This window comes from Equus asinus, chromosome 2 (genome assembly GCF_041296235.1).
Source record: "Equus asinus isolate D_3611 breed Donkey chromosome 2, EquAss-T2T_v2, whole genome shotgun sequence".
NCBI classification, from domain to species: Eukaryota; Metazoa; Chordata; class Mammalia; order Perissodactyla; family Equidae; genus Equus; species Equus asinus.
Window position 1 is genome coordinate 125804921 of NC_091791.1, and position 25085 is coordinate 125830005.

Below are 25085 nucleotides of genomic sequence, written 5' to 3' on the forward strand. Positions count from 1 at the left end.
AGAGGCACATCTGCTTCTGCACCTCACTGTATCCCCAACACTGAGCACAGCGCCTCGATGGGGTACGTATGCAGTAAAGATGGATCAAGTGAATGAAAGGATGAACGAGGCACGGTGATCTTTACCTGATTAGGCAATGCCTCTCAATGGCCACACCACTCCACCCTGCACAGATGGAGCAAGGGGATGTGGTGTAGAGCGTGGGCTTTGGAGACAGGCAGACCTGGGCCTGCGTTCCAGCACTGCCACTTAGCAGATTGTGCCTTTGCTGAGTCACTTCACCTCTCCCCTCCGAGCCTCAGTTTACTCACCAGCAAAATGGGGATGGTAACAGTACTCACCTCACAGGATGACAGATGAAGTAGTCACACATGCGAAGGGCCTGACACACAGTGCTCAGAACCTGTGAGTCTCCTTTCCAGCATGCTGGTGAGAGGAGGGTGTTCATATCCCAAGACCTCTAACAAGGAGGTTCTCATCACCTTGGCAGGGTCCTCTGCTGCGGGACAAGAGCAGTGGGGGCGGGGAAGAGGGTAGGATTGCTCTGGGAATTCTCTAATCCAGTGTGGGACCATCTTTGCTCTTGGACGGCCCCAGAGCCCCTTGATTCTGGTCCCTCTTTCAGAGCCACAGGAAAAGGGCACACTTTACATCTCCATTTTCTAGCCAGGGCACCCTCGCCAACTCCAAGCCTGGCCACTGCCCCTTACAGGGGGCTCAGGGGGCCAGTTAACTCTGGCTCTGGCTCCAGCTTGCTGGAGAGAGGCGTCCAAAGTCCTTGCCCTCCTAATGCCTTGGTCAGCTGGCTCTATTAGAAAGGGGTTCCTTTTTCTCGTGGAACCGCTTTCCTGGAACCGCTACCAGGGATGAATAAATGGAGAAAACCTGACCTGACTGAGAAGCCCTTCCAGGCACAGACTTGCACCAGGTGGGCCATATCTACTTCGTTGTGAGATGTGAGACTGTTGCTGTATCTGGGCAGAAGAGAAGGGAGTGTTGGTCCCTGGGCCATCAGAAAAATTACCCTGTGCTCAAAGGGCTGGCACTTGAAGTGTTAGTGAAAACTCTTGGAGCATCTTTAGGCCACATTTAAAGCCACAAATTGCACAATCCATTACTGAGCTTTCCCAGACTCTTTCAAGGGCCAGTGCTGGCCCCGCCCACACCAGTAAGCCCCACCTGCCTGCTCTGGCCCACCTGGACCCTCCCTCCTCAAACTAAACCCCTTCGCTTTGGGCTCTGTAGGATGAGGCTCCTCTTGCCTCCACCTACCATGTCCAACCTCAAAGCCAGACCCAGAACCAGGGTCAGACGCGCTGTCTGGTCCCAGGCCTTTGCACACACTGCACCCTACTCCTTCCCTCCCTGCCCTCTTTGCCAATACCTACACCTCCTTTAGAATTCAGCCCAGGTGGAACCTCCTGGGAGCCCCCTCCTCATTGCTCAGCCCTCCACTGCAGACTGGGCGGGCTGCCCTGCAGGGCTCCTTTGGCACCTAGCTTACTTACCTCCATCCCTTACCCCCTCCTCAGGCTGGTCTATCTGCTCTTTTGTCTACTTTACTGAACTGGAAGTGCCTTGAGAACAGGGCTAGGCCTTGGTCCAGGGCAGTGTCTGGAATACAATTTGAAAAACGAATGAATATGAGGCGGTTGTGCTTGTGTGGGGATGGGGGTATATGGGAACTCTGTACTTTCCACTCAATTTTGCTGTGAACCTAAAACTGCTCTAAAAAATAAAGTCTATTAGGGGCTGGCCCAGTGGCGTAGTGGTTAAGTTTGTGCACTCCGCTTCAGCGGCCCAGGGTTCACGGGTTCGGGTCCTAGGTGTGGACCTACACACCACTCATCAACCATGCTGTGGAGGCATCCCACATACACAATAGAGGAAGACTGGCACAGATGTTAGCTCAGGGACAGTCTTCCTCAAGCAAAAAGAGGGAGATTAGCAACAGATCTTAGCTCAGGGGCAATCTTCCTCACCAAAAAAATAATAACAAAGTCTATTAATTAAAAAACAATTTTTTTTAATGAATGATGAAGAAACACCATCAGCCCTTGATTATGCAACGTTGGCTTGCAGATGCCTCAGGCTACTCTACTTGTGTGAAGTGCCCCAGGCAGACTGGTCATCCCTGAAGGCAGGGAATTCCCTTCCCTTGTCAGTCCTGCCAGCCTGCAACCTGCCCAGGCCTGGGTGCACACAGGTGGTGTGCTCTGCCTAGATGGATGACTGGCAGCCAATTCCCTGCCCATCTACCTGTGATGCGGTAAGTCAAGGGGCCTGCAAAAGCCATCTGAGCTTTGGACTGGGCCCTATACTGTCTGTGCTATGGTTCCTGACCCACTTCTGGAAGGCCAGGCTGGCTGCTCAATGTGGGAGGAACTAGCCCTGAGGCTCCACACATGCATGATCTTGCAGACTTTCTGCCCCTAACCGAGAGTATTCCTGTATCATAAACCCAGAGGGAGCCCCAGAGGGACGGAGCTAGAACCACAGTAGACCAGAGAGGACTCTCCTGGCTCCCAGATACCTGCCGGTAGATCTCCCAGTGTTTCTGTTCACCAATCATAGAAATGGGGCAACTCAGTGGAGACTTTTTTATCCTAGAAATTCCCTGCCTTGGCTGTCACCTCACTGGAGGTCCAGGAAGATCACAGAAGTCTGCAGAAGACTGTGGGGCCTCCACCCTGCCCCAGCCCCGCACCACACACTCACTCACCTTCCCCAGCCACTGCTTGCATGCAAGTCCTGGGAGAGGCCACACAGAGACTGCGGGGATGGCCTGCTAAATGGTCTGTTAACACTCCAAGACCCAAGCCTTCTAGCTCTGTTTCTCCAGGTGGTCTCTTCCTCAGTCTTCCTTCAAAGGCCCTGGGGCCTGGGAGGCAGCATGACCCACAGAAAGAGCAAGGGCTTGGAGCCAGCCAGAGCTTCCCCACTGAAAAGCTGTGGGACCTTGAGAAAGTTAAGTAACCTCTTTGAGCCTCAATTTGCTCATCTGTCAACTGAGGATAATAATATTCACCTTAAGGATTGCTATGAGGATTAAGTTCTAAACGGTAGCTGTTACTTCACAGGGCGTGGCTTCTGAGCAGTACTTCCCTCTCGTGCCCTGTGTGTAGGGTGACCACACATCCTGGTTTGCCCAGGACAGTCCCAGTTGATGCCTATTGTCCCGGCATATTTATTGCCCCTTTTCACTCTCAGAAGTACCCACTTTGGATAACAATACATGGTCAGCCAACCTGTACCTCCTTCTATTCTCAACTCAGGTCCAGCCTGTGTAAACAGCACCACCCATTTCTACTCTCCCCTTTAAGAGGCTATGTCTTGGTTTGTAGTTAGGAGAATTTTTATACCCTTCTCTCTGAGCCTCAGGTTGTTATTTTTTCCAACAGGGTTAGCAATGGTCTATCTGGAAGGATGATTAGAAATTAAATGAGATAAGGTATAACAAAGCACATGTCTGGTACAGGCCAGATGTCAGATAAACACGTTCCCTTCTATGACCTTCTCTCCCTCGTTCCTGTCATGCCAACTTACCCCCAAGAGTGGGGCTGTAGAGCTCAACTTCTCCCCTACGATGAGAGTGTTTTTCAGAAGTTCTAGGTGACATATGAGCTCCCAAGCCATGATCTCTCCCGAGAGCAAGAAACGATCTTCACCTGCATTCCCAAGCTCCACTACAGGCTCTGAGGGCGTCCCAGCCTCTCCTTCCTGCATGCATCTGTGTGTTTCTGCCTACACTGGCTGTTTCCAAGCCCATCGCTAGAGCTGGAAACCCTTCAGCCCTCACCTACCTTGCCCACATGAACAGAAGGCACCTTTGAACTCTCTCCCCTCTTCAGGAATCCAGAGGCCTGAAAAGGAGTCTGCTGGGCCTCCAATCCCCAGGGACCAGCTATCTGGGCCAGCAGGCAAACGGTAACCATGTAATCTCAGCAGACAAAGCCACCATGAGACCAACCTGTTGCAGCAAGGGGGATGACATGTTCCCAGATCACACCTGGAGAGCTGCATGTCCTCCAGAGTCCCTGAAGCTCAAATCTCCCATCTGCCTCTTGCCCTCACACCCGCCTACTCCCGGCATTCCTTTGCTGTTAGACAACTGGCAGTTCTTCTGACCTGATCCTTCCCATTGCCTTGCCCCAGGTGGTACCAAACCTGCCTTGAATACTGTAGAATATTTGGCTCCACCAGGAAGCTCTCAGTGTAAACAACCTGTCAGTCACTAGGATCTGACTCCAGGGCTCTTTGTTCAGAGGCAGCTGTGTGACGTTTCAGATTTTCGTGCTGCCCTAGAGACCACAATATATGTATGAAGGAAGCTATGGGAAGAAAAAGGTAATGAAGCAGCTACTAAATTGGGACTAAAAAAAGTGGTATTTGGTGGTGGTGGTGGTATGCGGTGGATGGGATGTTTCCACGGATCCCAGGGAAGTGAATGCTAATGAGGGCAGCAGCTTGTTTGGAGGTGGCTGTAGGGCAAAAAGAGAAACTGCGGGGCCGGCCCGGTGGCACAGCGGTTAAGTTCACATGTTCCGCTTCTTGGCGGCCCGGGGTTCACCAGTTCAGACTCCGGGAGCAGACATGGCACCACTTGGCAAAAGCCATGCTGTGGTAGGTGTCCCACATATAAAGTAGAGGAAGACGGGCATGGATGTTAGCTCAGGGCTAGCCTTCCTCAGCAAAAAGAGGAGGATTGGCAGCAGTTAGCTCAGGGCTAATCTTCCTCCAAAAAAAAGAGAAACTGGCTGGGGGACCCTCACCTTCCCATCTATAAAATGGAATTAAATATACTAGTTGACTCTATCATGAAGCTGTCCTGTTAGGAGGGTGAATTGAGATCAAAGAAACTCTTAGCAGTGTAGGGAACACAACACATACACATAACCTGAATATAATCTGGGGCTCCCTATGGCTCAACCCTGCAGAGAGTCAACTCAGAGAAGCACACACTGGCAAAGAAGTTTAAAAGGAACCTCAATCTTTCTTTGGGACTCTTGAAGAACATGAAAGTGTGTCCAAGTCACAATCTTCAGCAACATTCCTCAAAATCCCTTTATTTCCCACCCTCATCTTCCTGTACCCCTTAGCAGTTCAGAGACTCTTTTAAGCCAACCCCCAAACTGTACCCCAACTCGTGGCCAGCCTGCATAGCTCTGCTGCCACACCTCCACCCAGGCTCCTCTCAGGAGTCATTAAGGAGTTAACTGAGTCTCTGCTCCTTGCTTTAATCCCTCACCCCCTTCCCCCCTTACCAGAATTTGCCACAACAACCCCAAAAGTAAAACTCCTTTCCTTTTTCCTCCTATCTTCTCAGTTCTGTATCTCAATCTGTTTTCTCTAATTCCACACCACAAAATGCCTGGGAACCATGAGGGAAGACTTAGCGATCCTGAGAGAAAACACTGTGGTAAGCAAAGCAAAATTCTTTCTAGTGGGTGGGACTAGGGGCTGTCAATAAGTCTTGCACCAACAGGCAGGCACACAATGGTCATGAAGTTCCCATCCCCCCCACTAGCCACAAGGATAGTGGTTTTTACACTTGCTAATCATGCTGATTCTCCTTCACTTCATCCCCCACTTTTGCACCCCTCCCCTTCCAGAACCATGGGTGTGGCCAAGGCCTTCAGCACAACCTGGCTGCCCTGGCTTAGCATCTGGCTTCCTCCCTGACTCCAGCTTCTCAGTTTTCCAATCTGTCCTGCATACACCACGCAGCTGAGCTTTACCACACTCCACACTCACCGTGTGCCTCTCCTGCTGAATAGCTCCCAACTTCCCTAACACATGGAGTCTAAGTCCCCATCCAGGTGTCCCACATCAAGTGTGTGGCAGCGCGTCTTCACCCATGGTACCCACCTTTAACTGCGCTGGTCTTCCAGTAAGCACCAGCCCCAGTTCTGCTCCCTCCAAAAGCCCACCCTGACTGCCCCTCAATTCTGAACGATGGCACTTAGAGTCTGTGCTACACGGTCTCGCTTTTGATTTTCTCTTTCATTTTGTTAATTGTTTTAAAGCCTTGAGTCTTATTCCCATAAGACCATTAGCTCCCTGAGATCAGGGACCTCAACGGCTTATAAGGAGCACCCAGGGGTATTCAGAAGTCATCTTCCTCTACTAGCTCATGACAAGAAAAACAGACCTGTTTCTACTCCAAAGGCTTTGATGGAACTCTCCAGATGCCCCTGCCAAGTCATTTTTAAGAACCTCTGGATAAAGGGCAGAAGGAACCCTTTTAAAAATGTATGTAATTATTGCTTTTGTGGTAGATAATGTATTCATCTGGCTCAAAACATAAAATGAAGTTGGCCTCCCACCTTTGTTTCTCAACCACCCAGTTTCCCTGCCAAAAGGCAAACAGTAGACTGGTTTCTTGTTTATTTTTCAGTAGGTATTTGATGATATGCAAGCAAATATGAAGACATCCTCCTTTTCTCCCCTTTTTTTATACACAAGCTAGCATGCAATACACATTATTCTGCATCTTGCATTTTCTGTTTAACAATGTGTCTCAGACATCATCCCATATCAGTTCCTAGAGAGCTTCCTCACACTGTCTTGTGGCTATGCAGTGTTCCAGCGTAGGAACAACTCTAATTTATTTAATCAACTCCTTACTGTGAGACAGTGAGGGTGTTTCCAGTCTTTTACTACCATATACAATGCCGCAACAAATAGCCTTGTTCAGACATGTCACATACATGAGTGTATTTGTGGGACAAACCCTACAAGCAGAATTGCTGGGTCAAGGGGTAGGGTGCATATGTAATTTTGAAAGACATTTCTAGATTGTTCTCCAAAGAAGTTGTATCCATTTGCACTCCCACCAGCAATGTATGAGGGTGCAGTTCCCCACACCTCGCCAATCTCCTAGGTGAAAACTTTCATTTCAGTGTAGTTTGATTTGCACTGCTCTCCTCATGAATGTGGCTTAGTAGCTTTTTATGTTTCAAGGACATTTGCGTATGTGTGTGTGTGTGGACTGTTTTTATTCTCTGCTCATTTTTTTGTGTTCTTAGTTTTTTTCTAATCGATGTATAGGAGCTCTTTATATATGAGAGGAATCAGCTCTTTGTTGTACCAGCTGCAGATAATTTCCCATTTGTTGTTTGTCTTTTGGCCTTGCCTTTGGGCTATTGCTAGGTGGAATTGCTTATTTTTCTGTAGTCAAATTGATCAGTCTTTGCTCTTATGGCTCCCAGGTTGTGTGTCTTGCTCAGAAATGAGCAGGACTGCCCCCCCATACACACTTTTTAAAAATTTTTTCAGTACAAGGAGCTTGGAATGACTTGCTAGGTTTTGTGAGGAACAGGATAACTCCTGCCCCCCAGGAGATCCCAATTTTAGGGGGACACAAAGTAAACTGATGGTTACAATTCTGTGTTATAATAAATAAGAGGAGGCACAATGGGAACCTGGGCAAGGACTACCTAATCCAGCCTGGGTTGGCCAGGGAAGGCTTTCCAAAGGAGGTGGCCCCAGGTACATCAGAGGCATGAGTAGGAGTCAGCCAGGTGAAGAACGTCCTTCCCGTAAAAGTGGCAGCATGTGCAAAGGCAAGAAGCGAGAAGCAACAGGGCTCAGTCAAGGTTGTCCAGTCGTGCAAGAAGACAGGGAGCCCTGCAGGGTTGATGTGTGGTTAGAGGTGGAGTTACAAAGGTAGGCAGGGACAGATCACGAATGCCAAGTGTGTACTGCCCAGGAGCCAGGGCCTTACGCTGAGGCAGTGAGGAGGCAGCAGAGGGACACATGAGCAGCGTGGAGGAAGAGCTGGAGACAGCCCAGTGTGGAGGCTGGGCTGGGGCTCGAAGACTTCTGCCTCTAGCCCAGCAGCAGCCACAACAGCCTAAAGAGGCTCCAGGGTGCTAAACAAGAGTGCAGATTTCAGACCCAAATGTTCTATTCTGTCAAAATTCCAGAATTCTATAAAAATCATCAGAGAAGCTAGCATCTTCTCTGAGAAACACTCCTACCCAAGATGACAACTTTAAGAGCTCTGACTCTTGGTGGGGAAGGCCATGGTTATCACTCCCACCGGAGTGCCTCTCTGGCAGATGGGGCCAGGTAAATGCTGCTCAGACACTAACTGCCTTCTCCTCTTAGCTCCAGCCTGGCTCAGGGAACAATTGGGCTCTTCAGCCCCAGACAATTCATCCAGACCCCCATTCAAAATGGGCAACAGGGATGCAGGACTGGAATGGCAGACCCCTAGGGATGGGGCCTCCAGCTGACCCTCGTCTTCGGGGACATCTCTTTCCTTCCAGCCAGCAAGGCTCAGTCCTGCCACAGCCATTTGCAGAGGTACCAGGCAGAGGCCTGTGAACTTCTCTGCCTCTGTGGCCTTTTAAACCAGGTATTTTGTAGCAGGTCTCCCTAGCAACTGTCTTCCCTAAGGTGCCCAGCACAGAGCCTTGCACACGATAAACACTCAGTAAATGGTAGCACTTTCTGTGAACACTGGAAAGCCTCACCATTCACTAGCAGTTTGCTGAGAGGAAGGGTGATGTGGACACGAGGTGGGAAGCTGGAAACCATTTAAATGGAACTTTGGGATTGTCTCTGGATTTCAGTTACCAGGCCCTCCCCATGCCTGACCCCCAACCAGCCAAAGAGGTTGGTTCTTGATGCTACTATTTTAGCTATATTTTCTTTAGTGACCTAAGGCTATTTTATCCCAAAGGATCATTTGATTAAGTCAAGTGCTGTAGAGATAAAGGCTCTTGGAGGCTGCTGGAGACCTAGGTTCCAGCAAGCAGGCTTCCTGGTGCCCCTCAAAGGCACCTCTACCCTCAGTGGTCCACAGGTATGCATGGGGTGCCCACTCACCCCTGGCCCAGAAGGCAGGAGGGCAGGAAGCCAGCTTCAACCTCAGCACCAAACAAGCAAAGAAGCCCCTCCCCACCGCAGCCACCAAACAGCAACTGGGTCAAAGGCAGGGCAGTGGAGGGTTTCTAGGGCAGAGCACGTGTCTCTCTGGAATCTACTTCCCCAGTTCACATGGGGGGAGGGGAGAGACAGACACCCAGGCCCCATCTCAGGCACAGCAAAGCTGCTGAGGACAACACCAGGAAGCAAGGGGCCTGGGTTCTAGGGCAGATTCCAACGTTGCTGGCTGGGCACCTATCACTTGCATAAAGGCCACATCAGCTAGGGTCAGGATTTTATTTTTCCTAAAATGAGACAGTCTATTTCAGTAAATGTTGAGAAAGCTCACTGGTATGTATACATATCTAGCTTTAACTTCTGTTTATTTGACATCGAGGCACTCAGTGGGGTGTTAATCCTTTCAACACTCCATGAGAGTTGGATGATAACACATATGAGGAAAGTGAGGGTCTGAAAGGCTGAGCTCTGAGCCAAGGTCCCACTGCTAGTATGTGGCAGAGCTGGGACTTGAACTAGGGGCTGTCTGGCTTCAGAGTCCTTTGGCCTTAACCACCACATGACATGGGGACTAAGGAGTGCCAGTCAGTCATCAGCCCAGACCCTTCCCCAGCCATACCTAGCAATGCCTCCAATCTCTGAGACCACAGAGCGGCTATAAAGGAAGGACAGAGTCTCCTAAATGGTCACTTTATTCTCCAGTACCCCTGATCTCACGGCATGGTCTCTGGGGAATCTCAGGGACTTGCCAACTCACAGGCTTCCCTGACTCTGCGTGGTACTTGGGCACCCTACCAAGGAGCTGAAGCTCCAAAGGCCTGGCCAGGGGCCCACCATGCTGGGGATCTTCAGCTTTGGCTGTTTCTAAAAGCAGCTCTTGGGCACAACGTAGAATCAAGGTTTTTCAGTCACTCCTCGGTCCCTCTCCCAGAGCACAGGGACAATACAGCAGCTTGCTCCTCTTGCTTGCTATGCCCATCCCAGGACAAGGTGGGGAGGGGCTCCAGAAAGTGAGTGTCTTCTAAGTGGGAAGGAATTGAGACCTGGGCCTTTGGTCTAGTTTAACCTGGGGCAAGTCAGACCCCTCCGGAGGCTCCAGAGCAGGCCCAGGCTGGACCCCTACTCAGCAAATGCAGGACTCTTCATCATATTTTGCCAACATCCATCTTCTTCACCAACTTGGCCTGAAAACACGCTGAGTGCAGAGGGACACACACGACAGAAATCCTGGGTTCAACTCTGCTGGAAGCCACCGTGCAGGGAGAGAATCTCTTTCACTTTGTCCACAATGGTGCCCACCTCAGCCATGGCCCCCAGACCTAGGAGCAAAGTTCTGCTGTGGCCCTGCAGACTGAGGCAGGGGATCATCCCTCCCCGACCCTGCTCAGTACTTCCCCAGTGCTCAGTGCTCCACCCAGAGCCCAGTGCCTGAGAAGGCCAGGACCGTCTCAGCCTGAGCCAGACCCATCAATTCCCCTCAGAGACACCCCCAGGACAGACCCCAGGAATACTTATAGTAGCCATCATGAACTGTATATGGGCTGTGTGCCAGGGATGATACCAGGCACTTTACATACACTATCTCATTTAATCCTAACACCTCTAAGAGGGAGGAATTAGGACTTCTATTTCCCAGATGAGAAAGATAATATCGGAGGTAAATGGTTTTGCCCGAGGTCACAATAGGCTAGGATCTGAACCCAGAGCTGACTCCAAAGCTGAGCCCTTCCGCAGCCCTGGGCTGTGAGAACAGGCTTTGAGCCTGACCAGATGCCCACCTTGGTCTCCACACACCAGCTTCTTGGCCACACAGGGAATCTCAACATAGCCGAAGGCCCTGAGCTGGCCCACCTGCTGAGCAGTGATGGGGTGCTCCCACATGGCGGTGTTCATCGCTGGGCAGAAGAGCAGAGGCTTGCTGCGGTCCCAGGCCCGGATGACACAGGTCTGTGAAGAAGGGCCAGAGGTAGGGAATAGGTGGGTCTGCTGCTTTGCTTGCCACCCCTCCCCAGCCCTTCCAAATCCTATGCACCGTCCTCTGGGCCGTAGCCAGCCATGGACTCGGGATGACTGCTATCTGCAGGGAGCTGTCTCATGTCCCTCAGGAGGTAGGGATGTGTCTCCTGGCCCCTCTCCACCTTCCCAAGGCTCTTGCATGGAGCCCTATACAGAGAAGATGCTCCACCAATGCACACAATGGCCCAGCCACCTCCAAGCAGACCTTCCGTCCTGTGCAGAAAGGTCTCCTTGTGCCCAAGCATAAGGCTTCTTCACAGTGGGCCACACCTCACAGAGAAGCAACCCTGGAGAGCAGAAAGCAGGCTTTGCAGATCCTCACAAAGCTAAGGACCAGAATGCTCATCAGGTGGGGCCCATCTACCCTGATACTGGCTCTACTTTGAGGCCAATTAAAGCTTGGCAATGAAAATAACATCTTACGCATGACAAAAACCCTCTTGCATATATTATCTCATGAACCCTCGCTGCGACCCTGTAAGCTGCACTCCCTGGAGGTAAGCAGTTATCCAAGCTCACACAGAGACAATCATCTGGGGCTTGAGGCTTTGCACACCACCCATGTGATCCTCCACCACACCGTGCAGCCTCACTACCTCCTAATTTTCAGGTCATCCACTGAGTCACAGACCAACGCAGCTGTGAAAGGGACTGACCAGCTCACAGAGTCCTTAGTGCTGTGGGCTGTGAAATCACATAGACTGGGGTTCAAATCCCGGCTGTGCTATCTACTATTACTGGCTGTGAGAACTTGGACAAGTTATTTAATGCTTGGAGCCTCAGCTTTCTCTCTGCAAAAGCTCCTGCTCACTGGGTGGTCATGAGGACAGAGGGTAAAAATGCTTAAAGCTCGTCTCACAGGGCCTGGCACAAAATACAGCCTCCAGAAACAGTAGCCCCTGTTATGGTCACAGGCATAGACTCCCTGGGCCAGGGGCTGCCATGGGGAGAAATAAACTCTGGGGTCCACAGGAGTGAGCTCCCCCGTGCTCTAACTGCTCCAGCACCTCCTCCTGGGCCGTAGGCCTCTCAGGGAGACAGTAGCTGGCACACCCCTTCCCTGACGTGGAGCCGGTCTAGGAAATGATGGGGGAGTCCAGAGAACAATGCCACAAACAGGCTAGGGCCAATGCCTCCCCTTGGTGCCCTTGCCCTCTCCTGGGGACAGGAAGGAAGCGAGACAGCACACAGCCTCAGGATCTGGCTGCTTGCGTAGTTTCAGACACCAGCGTTTATTTCCCACAAGTCCTCCTAATTTGGCAACCAGGCTATGAGTGGATGGTTTCAGTCATGCTTCCTCTTGGTCCTGTGCCACCTGCTGCTTCTGTAGAAGTCATGAGCGTACCTAGAAGAGCCCCTGGACTACGTGCAGGGTGGGGTGGGGGCTGGGTTGAGGTTTCCAAGTGTCCTCAAAGCAAAGCACACCAATTAGAGCAGAAACCCAACACATCCATGTTCTATACCTCTCTAGCTCTTCCCACCTCAGCTCAGCACTTCCTAGACAAACCACAGCTCTTCCGAACCGTCCAGCAGCAGGAGGGATGAGAGGAGGCACCAGTTCCCATGGTCACTTCTGTTTAGCCAATGTGGTGTTCAGCACCTCAGGCTCTGGCCCTGGGAATCTGCTTTGCGGAGAAAAGGCCTGGATCCCTGTGAGGAGACCAGCTCCCAACTAGACTATGACCCAGGGAAGTCACCTCCTCTTTCTGGATCTGCTTGGCTATTTGGCACAAAGAAGGGGCAGGGCCCGAGTGGGCAGAGGGCAGAGGAGATGCACATTGCCTAGGCCAAGGTCCCAGAGGCTGGGTGCACAGGTTCATACCTAGCATGCTGCTCTAACTGCACCCCAAGTTCTGGACACTGGAGAGGGAAAGATCAGAAAGAGGGAGGCAGCAGGGTGAGCTTCTTTTCAGGGATATAAGCATGTTTTGAGAGAGGACAGAGCCACAAACCAAAGATGATGACAGATTAAACTTTATAAGATTTGCAATTCCTTGAAATATTTGTGCTTTCAAGTGAAACCCTTTGAGGCAAATGGCCTAGGGCCTGGTCTTGGGAACATACCCCACTGCTCAGCCGACTCAAGAGGAGGGAACCCCAAAGATTTCATGGAAGGATGGCAGCTTTGAAGAAAAAAGGGAAGCAGAGCTTTTGAGAAGGAAGGAGCCCTCAGAGAGCCGTTCCAGGCCAGGCGTCACCTCCTAGAGGTCAGTGTGCTTTGCCACATCAGCTGGCTGCTGACCAGCCAGTGGGAAGCCTGGAGGTTTGGTGAGATGGTACTGTTACACACAACTCTGACCCTCTTAGGCAACAGCAGCCAGGAGCCTCACCTGTTCCAGCTGCCCTGTCAGCCTGGTACCAGCTCCACAGGGAAGCCTTCTTGGTAACACTGCCCCAAGGCTTGCCCTTCTCTGCACTCCCTACCCTGCTCCTGACCACACAATCTGGGTGTTGCTCTCCTCCTGGTCACCTGTGCTCTTACTCAAACGATGCTTAAATCACCAGGAGACTCTTCAAGAAGTACCTTAAGCACCCATCAATAAACATATGAGGAGACTAACGTCTTATCTGACCTCCAAAAATCATGACCCCGCTTTGCTATTCACTTCTTCACCATATTAAACTCTGAAAAACTCCTGGTTGTTTGCCAAAGTCAAATTACTAATTACCTCATACACATAATAAGTATTTATTGAATGCCTACTATATGCCCAGCTCTGTGCAAGGTGGTGACTCCATTGTCAACTGGGGTCATTTAAGACTGTACCACAAACCAGAGCACATTCCCTTCTCACCTGCATGGGTGACCAAAAACCCTCCCCTTCCAGACTGTGTGTCTTGTGTGTCCCTCTGCCTGGGGCCTGGTTTAGGGTAGGTAAAAGCTCAATGAATGAGGGCAGAGGGGCGAGAGGGAGAGGGAGAGAGAAGAGAGATCATGCTTAAACCTTCCCAGGATGATCATATAAACAAAGGTTCTTTAAGGACAACAGCTCCCTAGAGGTCCCTTAGGCCTAAGACAATCCCTACTTTGTACAGCTGGACTTCTGTTCCTCTCTTCCACATCCATCAGCTTGCACCTCTCACTTTGTCTTTCTCCTCTCTTCCCCTCTAAGCTTTCCATAATATACAGGAAAACCGCATTTCAGCCTTGTGGCTAATGCTACAGGAGAGATAAGTGAGCCTGAGGGATCCATGAGGAAGTAAATACTCTTATCAGATTGTCCATGTGGATATGCAGATTCTGATGAGAGGGCAGGCAATGGGGCTGGGTAGGGAGACCAATAGAAGAGCATGTCAAGGGCAACCCATGAATGAAGGACAACGGAGGAGGAGCTGAGCGTTGTGTGGCAGGTGAGAGGCAGACACCCTCAGAGAGCATCCACAAGTCAAGTCACTCCATCAGGACCAGGTCTTCTGCCCACTTGCCAGAGTGTAGGTGAGACCAAGGTCGGGGTGGGGGCGGTCCAGGGCGACTGTGTTCTAAGCAAACCAGCCCCACTATAAAAGAATTCCAAGGTGAGAACCTTGTACAAAGGCAGTCTGTACTTTAGCAAACTGCGAGTGAGGCCGAGGGAGGGAGGAGGGCACAGGGAGTCACTCACAAGCAAGTTGTCACAGATGCCACTAGCCACCTTCCCCAGAGTATTGGCATCAAGAGGGGCCACCAGCATCAGATCTGCCCACTTCCGCAGGTCAATGTGGAGAACTGGATCAGATCGGCGTTTCCACATCTGGGAGAGAGAAGGGAAGGGGGTCACTGGGCCAGCCACTCTTTCAGTGTAGAAGGAGGAAGGGGGAGGTGGAGGGCCAACGCAGGCCGGGTACACTAAGTCAGGAACCCGAGGGTGACCCTGCATCAATCCACTTGCAGTTGCCTCTCACAGCTAAGCTGGTGAGCATTGACTGTGGAGCCAACAGCCTGAGAGAAACCAGGCCTGAGGAAACAAACGCCCCTTGTCTCTCCAAGCTATTCCCTTTATGGTTTGGTTTTCAAGAGAACTGACATCTGGCAGGGAACTCCTGGCCTGTCTGCTTGAGGCGGATGCTTGGATTGTCTAAGCCAGTGGAAGGGCTCTGGAGCGGTGAGAAATGGAGGGGGTGGGGCGAGGAAGACAGGCCAGCCAGAAATGTTCTAGGCTGAGAATGTTTAAAAATGCCTGGCAGGGCACCCCTGTGAGGCCCACACTCGATGTCTGGTGAATCGGCCCATGCCCGCCCCTCTGCGGGAGAGCAGATGCAGAGCCCAGTGGCCGTGGGAAGTGAGGCGTTCTGGACAGCCCTGACACTGGGAGCCACGTGGACAAGGGTGGTGGGAACAGAGCTCCTCTGTGGTTTCATCAGCCCAGATAAGTACAAGGACACTCAACCTCAGGCACAGGGCCAAAGCTGAGCTTCGCCTGGGGTGGGAGGAGCAGCAGGCCTCCCACAGGCCAGAAGCTAGACAGATGTTTTTCTCATCACCTCTGCCCAGAGGGCCCTGACCACTGACTTGAGCCTGGCCTATCTGCTCCCACCACCAGGACTAGAGGCTGCAGGGAGGACAGTCCTGTCCTGTTGGTAGAAACGCAATGGTACTCAGCCCTAGGGGCCCCCAACACTAACCTCCCATTCATCAGCATCGCTGTAGAGGGTGACAGGAACATCCTGGGGAGTGTAGAAATGTTTGGCTCTCTCAGTTGTCACTACTGCTACTTCCAGCTGTCACCAAGAAAAAGTGGAGGTGGGGGGAGGGAGGGAAAGAAAAACTGTTACCAGAGCCGCCGGGCTAGAGGCCACACAGGGCCAGACCAGGCAAGGGCTTTCTTCACAGCCTAGTTGTGGCTCACCCTTTGCAGCAGTGAGCCACATGTCTGCATAGCTACTTCCGCTGTCACCCAAAGGTCAGGCCCCCCAGGTGCAGCCGTTTCACTTCCCTTTTGAGGGCCTGCTGAGGAATGAGTCACCAACTGCCCAGTGCATATAAAGCTGCAGGCTCCCGCTGCTCAGGCAGAGTGAGACGAGAGACAGATGCAGGCAGGTGATGGGAAGGGAACCCAAGGCAAGAGGGCCACAGAGGCCATGGCAGGCACGAGGGGCCACCCTGAGGAGGGCAGAGGGCCTGAGTTCTGGGTCACGCTTCAGCCCTGCCCACTGCAGGCCAAGGCACTGGGGAGCTGGAGCCCTGCACGTCGTGTCTGCACTCACATCATAGCAAGAAAGCAGGCAGAATCCCTTCACGTACTTCTAGGAACAAGGCTTCATGGGCTCCAGCTGCAGACAAGCTCCAGGAAAACCAAACCTGTGTGCCCTACACTCAGGGGCAAGAATGAAGTTTACCTTCACATTGGTCATTTACTAGATAAATTAATAATACAAACAAGAAGGATGATTAAGGTGCTTAACGAATAAATGGCTGTGAGAAACAGTACCCAGTAGTGTGAATGGCTCTAGAAGGGTTGCTTTCATTTGTAAAATGAGAGGTCAGACTAACAAGCTGGCAGAGTAGAGGGTCCCAGAAGAAGTGGCTGGGAGGGGAAGGGTCTAGGAAATCACACCTTTGGGGGACATTTATCTAGGAGGGAGAAGAGTCCAGAGTGACAAGGACACAATCATTGACTAACCAGGGCAAGGGTCGTGGGTGGCAGTGTCTGGGCCAGATCCAGCCTGCAGAAGTGCCATTTGGCCTGCACGGGGTTACACACATTTTTGAGCCAATACATACAAATCAGGAGATTTCACAGAGGAAATCCAATTTCTTGGCTTCTCTTGAAAAACTGTAAGCTCTGGCACTGCTGGGCCCACATTCCCACTTGATAATGACTTGGTGGCATTGAGTAATGGCGCCTCTTTGGATGCCCTTGGATGGGGCAAACCCATGATAATTCAACCTAGTCCCTGCCCCTCCCTATCATCTCACCAAGTCCCACTCTGCTCATTTGTTTCCTGCCTTGTGTAGGACAGTGTTCTACTCTGCACCCAAGAGCAAAGCTGGGACAAGGGAGTAGAAATCTCAGAGAGGCAGACTGCAGAAGAACTGCAGATGGTCTGGCGTTCCCAGCTCTACTGGAGAGCTCCTGAACCTGTCCATTCTCCCTCTCACTCTTCCTTAGAATCTACCATCCCCAGAAGTTACATAAAATCTCAGAGACCTTTTCTTTTTTTTTTCCTAAGGAAGATTTGCCCTAAGCTAACATCCTCTATTTTTTAGTATATGGGCCACCAGCACAGCATGGCCACTAACAGAGCAGTGTAAGTCCACACCCAAGAATGAACCCAGGCCACCAAAGTGCAGCATGCTGAACTGAACCACCAGGCCACCAGGGCTGGCCCTCAGGGACCTTTTTAAAGGTCATTTAAACCAAACTCCCACTGAGTTTGTCCTAGAGGGATCCCCTCTAGGACAGCCCTGAACAAGCCTTGGTAAAAAGCCCTCCCTTCACAGAACCCAGCCCTGGAGAAATAAATCTGACTAATAATGAGTTCCAGAAAGAGAGGACAGAAAAACAGAGAGGAGAAAATTATGAAAGAAATGAAATGAAATTTCCCAGAACTGAAGAACTCAGAGGTGGGAGCCATCTCTTCTGCCTGTAGGGGTCTAAGAAGGTGTCGCACCCTTAGGCTCAGGGCACCTGGAGTACCAAGTCCCTGGCCCACTGAGTGTCTGTCAATGGAGCCTGAGCCCACATCAACTCTTCTGGAAGCCACATTCTCCTGCTGATATTATACATGGGGTTTGCAGTCAGCAAAAACTCAAAAGGGTTCTTCTCATCCATGTTGCTACTAAGCTACAAGCCCCAACTGTACCTGCCCAGTTACTTTCTGGTCCCAAATGCAGTCCCTCACACTTCCCTGGTAAATTCTACCTTTCCAGGAGTTGGTCCCTGTTTGCTTGGTCTACAGAGAGCTCCTGAGATCTCAATCCTGTTCCTCCTGGCTTGTTCTCACCCAGCACCCTGAGACATGAATCCAAATCATGAACAGAACAAGGTCATGAGCAGAGCCTCCCCATGAGGTCCACAGGCTGGATGTGGCAGGTGGGAAAGAATCAAGAATGAACCCTTTCCAAGTAGGATCTTTCACCAGTTATAAACACACTGACAACATCACCAGGTAGTCCAGGGGGGTGTCCTAAGATTCCATCAAAGCCCTCACCTAAATCTAAAATACTTTGTCTAATATCCAAAAACTAAACTAAAATTGGTATGCCTTGTTCCCAATCAAGCCCCAGTGACATCATTTTCTAAGTGCTTGCAAGCCTGGTCTACGGTAATTTGTGGAGCCCATCTCCTTTGCCTTTTGGATAAATGGACACTAGTCATCTCCAGCCTCCAGCCCCTCTGCTGTTTCCCATACATCCTGTAGGTCACCAAACACAACCTCAGTACCCCAAGACAGAACGTGCCCAGGGCAGGACAAGAATCACCCAACTTCAAGTCCCTTCTACCACCATTTGTCCTACTTTTTCAAGCTCAAAAGAAAAAACGAAAACAAAATGGGACTCAAGAGTCCCTCCCACTTCTTTCTGTCCCCTCCTAATGTTACACCATTGGCCTCCAGGACAAAGCATGTTTTCATTGTTCTTTTTCCAAAGTATGTAACAGCCCCTTGGTCATCCTGAGTTTCACAGCAAGCTTCAGCTCACCCTGGTGCCTCTAACCATATTCTACCTTCCTCTGTGGTTACAAGTCCTCCTTTCCATTTAACTGCTCTCCAATTTCCTTCAACAGAGGGCTTCCCAGGTAGCCATATCAGCTCCGGTCACTGCCTTCTGTTCCTCATAGGGATTGCTTTCCTTCATTTCTAAGAGCTTCCCAACCACTTAAGAATGTCCCAGTTCATCCTCTCTCTATTCTGAAATTTAGAAGCTGCTTCCTGAAGAGCTAGTTCCCCTACTCTCCTCAACTCCTAAACTGCCTGCCAGTTTTCAAAGTGAGGACTGTGCCCAGGGCCAGCCTTCAGAAACATTGCCAGTTTAGTAATAGCCCTGTTCAGAGGCTCCCTCCTCCCTCCCAGCTCTACCTTTTCTTTCCTTCTACATCCACCTCATGGTCTCACAGCCTTCATACTGCCTCCCCTGGCCCCTGGGGAGTTCCCACCAGGGGTCCAGGTAGGCCTCCAACCCTGGGCACTAGCCCCTGCTTGAGATCTTCCCTCAAAGCTCCTCCCCCAGTCTCTCAGCCATCCCTCTCTGGCTTCTCTCCCAGGTTAGTCATTGTTAGGGCACTTCCTGGGGTCAATGTCTTTACCTAAAGAGTAATGTAAAGAGTATGTGATGAGCCATCTTCCTGATGCCCCTCCCCTGACCCCGATGAAGCAGCCACCTCTCCTTAGCAGTGACCCTGACCCCAGTGCTGTCTGGCAGGCCCAGGCCAGTTTTTCTGGTTTTAGAGGGATGTCACTTGATCTGATTCATCAGCCCTACGGGCTTTGTTCTTTCATTTTCATTCACTATGCCAAAAGGTCCTGAGAGCCAAGGTCTGGGCCCTGGGTTTGCATACATTATACACACACACACACACACACACACACACACACACACACACACACTATGTTGTGCTACCTTCTGACATACTAAATAACTCAGACTATTTACTCATTCACCCTGACCTTTCCCCCAGCAAATGCTAAGGAGCCCTAGTGGGGCCGAAAACTCCCGAGGGCAAGAGCCCTTCTTGGCTTTTTCTCACACCCTCCTGGGTGCTGGTAGAAGCAGGGCTGGGCATAAACAATCTCCCACACACTACAGAGTTCCTGAGAGGCAGCTCTGTGCTTGGTCCCCTGGCGAGACTCCTGCCAACAGTTTTTATATCTAATATGTTTAACCTGAACCTCTTTGAGTGATGTGATCAAGTCTTAGCCAGACCCTGTTATATAAGCTGCCTGCATTTTGCCTGGCATTTATAGAGATTCCTTCCTGAAATCAGTTAGCAAGTCTGGTTTCCTTTTCTCTGAAGATACATCAGCAATCCCATCTGGAGCTCCTGGAGAGTCGGGGGGGGGAAATGCAAACACAATTTGGGGTGATACCTCCACTTCTACTTTTAGTCTGACCCAGGCTGCTTCTGGGGCAGATTATCAAAGGGACCTGTAGAGAAGCACTTTCACACCCACAGGATGAGACAAATCCCATGGCCTGAATTTCCACCTCCAACCCCTCTGGCCTCTACCCACTATAACCATGAGACCTGCACCCCCTCCCCACATTATGACAACCAAAAGTGTCTCTGGACATTGTCCAATGTGCCCTGAGAGGCAAAACGGCCCCAGTTGAGAACCACTACTCTAGAGAAATATCCAATAGAACTCTCTGCAGTGATAGAAATATGTCATACCTGTGTGGTCTAGTACGGCAGCCACTAGCCACACACAACTATTGAGCACTTGAGGTGTGGCTGGTGTGACCAATGAATTGAATTTTTGGTTTTATTTAATTTTAATTATTTAAATTTAAATTTGAATGTGGCTAGTGGCTACTGTATTAGATAGCACAGCTCTGGTATATACAAATAAAGAAAAGCCCCAGCTGAAACCCCCAGCTGAGTGGCCAGAAAAGAGCAAGTGTTTCTCCTAGGGCGTGTGATGATGGCTCCACAGGAGACTGATGAAGATTCTAAAGAGGAAGCACCAACCATGACTTAACTTGCCACAAGGCAAGGAACCCAGAGATTTGGTGGCTCAGGCCTCTGGGCTGGCACATGCAGCAGAGGCCCCTGACATTGGTGTTGACACTGGCAGTGCCCAGGGCCTGGGGGCCAGCCAAGAAGCTGACACAAAGCTGAACATGGGGGTAAGGACTCTTGGTGCCCAGGGCAGTCAGCACATGGGGCAGGGAGCTGTGGAGGAGGTGGCCTCATTAACGAATCCCTGAGGGAGTTCTGGTTGGCTGAGTGGGTGTCCCAATGCCTCCAAATGATGTCTCGACTCTGCAAACACTTACTGAGCAGACTATATGCACGGGGGCCAGAGCTGGTAAGACATGAACTTTGCCCTCAGTAAGGTCTCAGTCTAACAAGTAGGTAAGGTATATATGACCCTTGACCATAAAGCAAGGCAGACCAGGTAAGAGTCCACAATTTCCTGGGGATTCTGATCCTCACAGCCTTCGTTTGCTTGAGCAGAGAATGCCCATGCTCCAGATCTGAGCTCCTCAAGTTCACCTGCTGATGGGAGTCAAGAAACCTGGCCTCGAGTGCCAGTTCTGCCAACTCAAGGGCTGGGGGACCTTGGGTGAATTCCTCTTCCTCTCTGGCCCTGGTTTTCCCTTTTGAGCCATGAGCCATTTAGACTATACGGCCTCCAGGGGCCCATCCAGCTCTCTCTGAATTGGATGAGCCATCTAGCCCTGTTGTGACCCTTGCCCTTTCCCACCAGGCTCTGTAGGGGAAGTCGTTCTCTCATCTGCCTCCAAACGGGCCTCCTAGGGGAGCTGGTATTCTGGTCACATCAGCCCTTCCTGCCATTCAAGCAGCACCAAGCCGCCAATCCCTCTGTGCCCTTCCCCAGCTAGAGAAAATTCTCTAGATGGAACTAGACAGGCAGACTGCAGAGGCCCTCCATGGAGACACTGTTCTGGGCTGTCAGGGAGGGACCCTACAATACAGGACCCCTCAGTCCAGGGCTGGCTCCCTCTGACCAATGGCCTGCAGAGCTCACTCCCTGGAAGAGCCGGCCAGGGAAGGAAGGGGCCAGCCAAGCCAGCAGAGGCCCAAATAAATGCCTCAAAGCACTACAGTTGAAAAGACCAGTTTCTACAGCAGGAACACAGAGCAGGTGGGCAGCCCCGGCCCAGAAAGAAAGGAAAACCTCAAACCAGCCCTTGTTTCTCCTGCTCTCCTTTCCTCGGTGAGCATTAAAAAAAAAAAAAAAAAAAGCACAAAGTTACACAGAATGTTCCATAATATCCCCACCAAAAGCCCCACCAACTTTAATAATAGAATAAATAGACACAGAGGTTAAAAAGTTAAAATTGAATAGAATGATACAAAACGAAAAATGCAAGCTCCTTTCCTGCCCCCATCTCTCCACAAGGGTAACTGCCTCCAGGGAGAATTGCAGGCAGTAACTCAGATATGTGAACAGACAAAAGGAATCATACCATATACCAGTAGTTGGCAAACTTTTTCTATAAAGGGCCAGGTGCTATTTTAGGCTTTGTCACAACTACTCAACTCCGTAGTAGCAAGACTGCACGGGTAGTACTTAAATGAGTGAGTGTGGTTGTGTTTCAATTAAACATTACGGACACTGAAATTTGAATTTCGTGTAATTTTATGTGTCACAAAATATTCTTCTTTTGATTCTTCTTAACCACTTAAAAACGTAAAAACAATCCTTAGCTTGCAGGCCATACAAACACAGGCAACGAGACTAGGTCTGGCCTGTGGGCTACGGTTTACTGACTCCTGCGCCTTGCTCATTTCACTTCTATCTTAACGATTGTCCCACATCAGCACACAGAGATCCATCCATTCTTCTGAACCACTGCCTCATAATCCATTGAGAGGCTGGACCACAACTGCACCACAGCTTCTCTATTGTTGGACGTTTGTTTGTTTCCAGCTTTGTTTTGAAATGATGAATAATGCTATAATGAACATCCTGGTACATATGGTGACTTTTGTACCCTACAGGGTTCAATGCTATGGGTGAATCAAGGGCTGTGAACACTTCTGATTTCTTTAGATATTGCCAAATGGTCCTCTAGAAAAACAAAATTTATTTCCTACTGCGTTTGAGTGGGGCCCTCTTTCCCTCACCCATGACAGCCCTGAACGTCCCGACAGGCATTCTAGAATCTTATCCTTCTCTAAGCCCAGGGCCTGGCAACCTCCTGAGTGGGAGATTTTCTCCACCTTTGGAAATCCCCTTCTGGCTCTCAGGCCTGCTGCCACCTGCTCTGGCAATAGCTAGAGCAGTGTCTGTCTTCTCCTCCCAAGTGAGAAGGGTGCCAACCAAAGGGCAGAAACTGAGCTGACAGCTCCGTTGTAACTGCTACCCAATTACAAGACAGTCACGGCACTGCAAAATGCCCTGAAGCTCCTGCACCCCAGGACCTTCTCCCAGGCTGCCTTCAGGTCCTGGTCCTTTTTGCCCTCACATCTAGGATCTTCCACCACTAGTGCCAAAAGAGGCCTCAGAGATGGCTCATGTGAGTACCCACCCCCCACTTCATTGCACAGATAAGAAAACTGAGGCCATAAAGAACTGACTTGCCCAGAATCCCAGCATGAGAAATCCTCTATGCTCGGCTACCTCTCTTGAGGTAGGGCTGGCCCCTGAGGTCCAACTCCCCCCACCTCACATAAAGGCTCCAAGATTTCTTTGTTGTTGGCCACTCTCCCCAACTGCTATGTGCAGCATGAAGCCAAATCCACCCCTCTCCATCACCCCCTCACAGTCCCCTGGTCTGGCTCTAGGTCAGTGGCTCTCCTGGGATGCCCAGACACACTGGTGAACCATGATTAGTTCTGAGCCAGGTCTGCAGAATCACCTAGCTCCCTGCAGCCCACACCCCAGCTGCTTGTTTGCTAGCCAAAATTCAGTATGCCTAAGGGAGCTCCGGAAAGCCCTGAGCATGTGAACCCATGACTTAGCAGGCAAAGAGCTGAGAATGACTGTTCTAGAGAACAAAGACTGCTCCTAAGGGTAAGCCAGAAAGGCAGCAACAGGGAGATCAGTACCATCAGGGAATGTGAGGAAAGGCCACTGCCTCAGGGCCAACACAAGGCAATCCAGGGATCCCTCTTGGTTACCAAACTCACAATGACCCTACCGAGGAAACCCAGTTCTTTGGTGAACTGCCTCCCTGCAGGATGAGAAGTGAGAAGGATGCGGGCCCCTCCACACGAGCAGTCGGACTGTGGCTTCATGGCTCTTTCCACAGGGGCTGTCTCGCCAACTCAACACCTCACACCACGTGGCTGGCCCAAAGGACATGACAACAAGGGGAAAGGAGAGGGTGAACGACAGGAAATAAATACCATTAAGTGCTTCCGTATGCCAGGTGCTGCACCCAGTTGTTGGTACAAGACAACAAACTTTCATCTGTGTCCCCTGCCCCCAGCCTTAACAAGAGCCTGAGGTGATGGGTGGCAGTAATCATACTTATTTTAAAAACGAGAAAGGCAGGCTCCCAGAGGCTAAGTCAGGGAGTCCTCTGCTCCAGGTCAGTGCCCTGTGGCTGCCTGACTTTAGGGTTCAACTGCAGCCAGGGAGGGAGAGCCAAGTCCTGTTCCAGACATGGCCTGTCCCTGCAAGAGGGGGGCTAAAAGGCCTGGGGCGGGCTGCAGAGCCTCCCTCCTTCAGGCAACCCTTTCCTCACATCCCTATAATGCTGGCTGCGTGGGACAGCAGGAAGTGGTGGAGTTGCCATTTCCCTCCGCTCTGAGGCTGCCCATCTGTTTCCTGGGATAGGACTCCCTGCCCCCACCACCCACAGTCCGGAAATTCACTTGCTCTGGGGCTATGGGAAAAGGGAACTGCCTGGCTCCCTCCCTCCCCAGGGGGCACTGGCCAAGGCTGTCCCTGCTGCAACCCCTTCCAGGCCTCCCGCCCTCACGGCTCCAGCTGGCCAGCTGCTACCAACGGTTCTGGGCACATGAGGGGTGGTAGGCCCCAGGCGCTACTGCCCCAGCAGCACCAGTGCCTAGCCTCAGAGCAGCCAGGAGACTCTCCTCCCTTTACCCTGCTGGTCTGGCTGGCATCCCTGGCTGCCTGCTTCACTGCTTGTCCTAGCCTGGGGGGTAGGGTGAGGGGGTGACTTTCTGGGTAGAAGTTTGTAGAAAGTAAAAAAATGAAAGATTTCCCGCCTCTGCCTGTAGTCTCGACATGGTCATCTGCAAGTGAGCACTGCCCCCTGCTGGACATGCTGGGAACATCCACCTGTGCTACCCTGTGTTGGGTGCTGTGCAGAAAAAAGCAAGGAAAAAGCACCGCCTGAGTCCCAGCAGCTTAACAACACCCCACAAAACCAGCGTCCGACAACACAAGCAGTGTCGAAGGCAACCCATGCTTCTACATCTTGGTCAAGATTCTCTCCTTGACCAAACTCTAGTCAGGCTCCTCTGAGACACTTTGTCAACAAGGCCTCTCCTTGAACCTTGTCCTCAAGAGCAATTTCTGCTAAGTCAATTTAACCAGAATCCCCCACCCTCAATATCTGATCAGGCTGGATATCTCATCAGACTCCTCATCCCCCA

At 51.1% G+C, this 25085-nt stretch overlaps 1 protein-coding gene across 9 annotated transcripts in view; it reads right to left on the reverse strand.

The window, feature by feature from the left end:
* Positions 1-25085, reverse strand: part of PPCDC (phosphopantothenoylcysteine decarboxylase) — a 62870-nt gene that overhangs the window by 31785 nt on the left and 6000 nt on the right. For 3 of the 9 annotated variants that reach the window (XM_014841384.3, XM_070497783.1, XM_070497759.1), the window contains 4 exons: positions 15511-15606; positions 14511-14639; positions 10671-10839; positions 9569-10211 (listed from right to left, as the gene is read on the reverse strand). In XM_014841384.3, the coding sequence (XP_014696870.1) occupies positions 10126-10211; positions 10671-10839; positions 14511-14639; positions 15511-15606 (480 nt within the window). In that variant the 3' untranslated portion in view covers positions 9569-10125. Of the gene's footprint in view, positions 1-6400; positions 7630-9568; positions 10212-10670; positions 10840-14510; positions 14640-15510; positions 15607-25085 lie in introns of those variants that run through there. The other 6 variants (XM_044764486.2, XM_044764488.2, XM_070497773.1 and 3 more) reach the window with 5 other exon arrangements.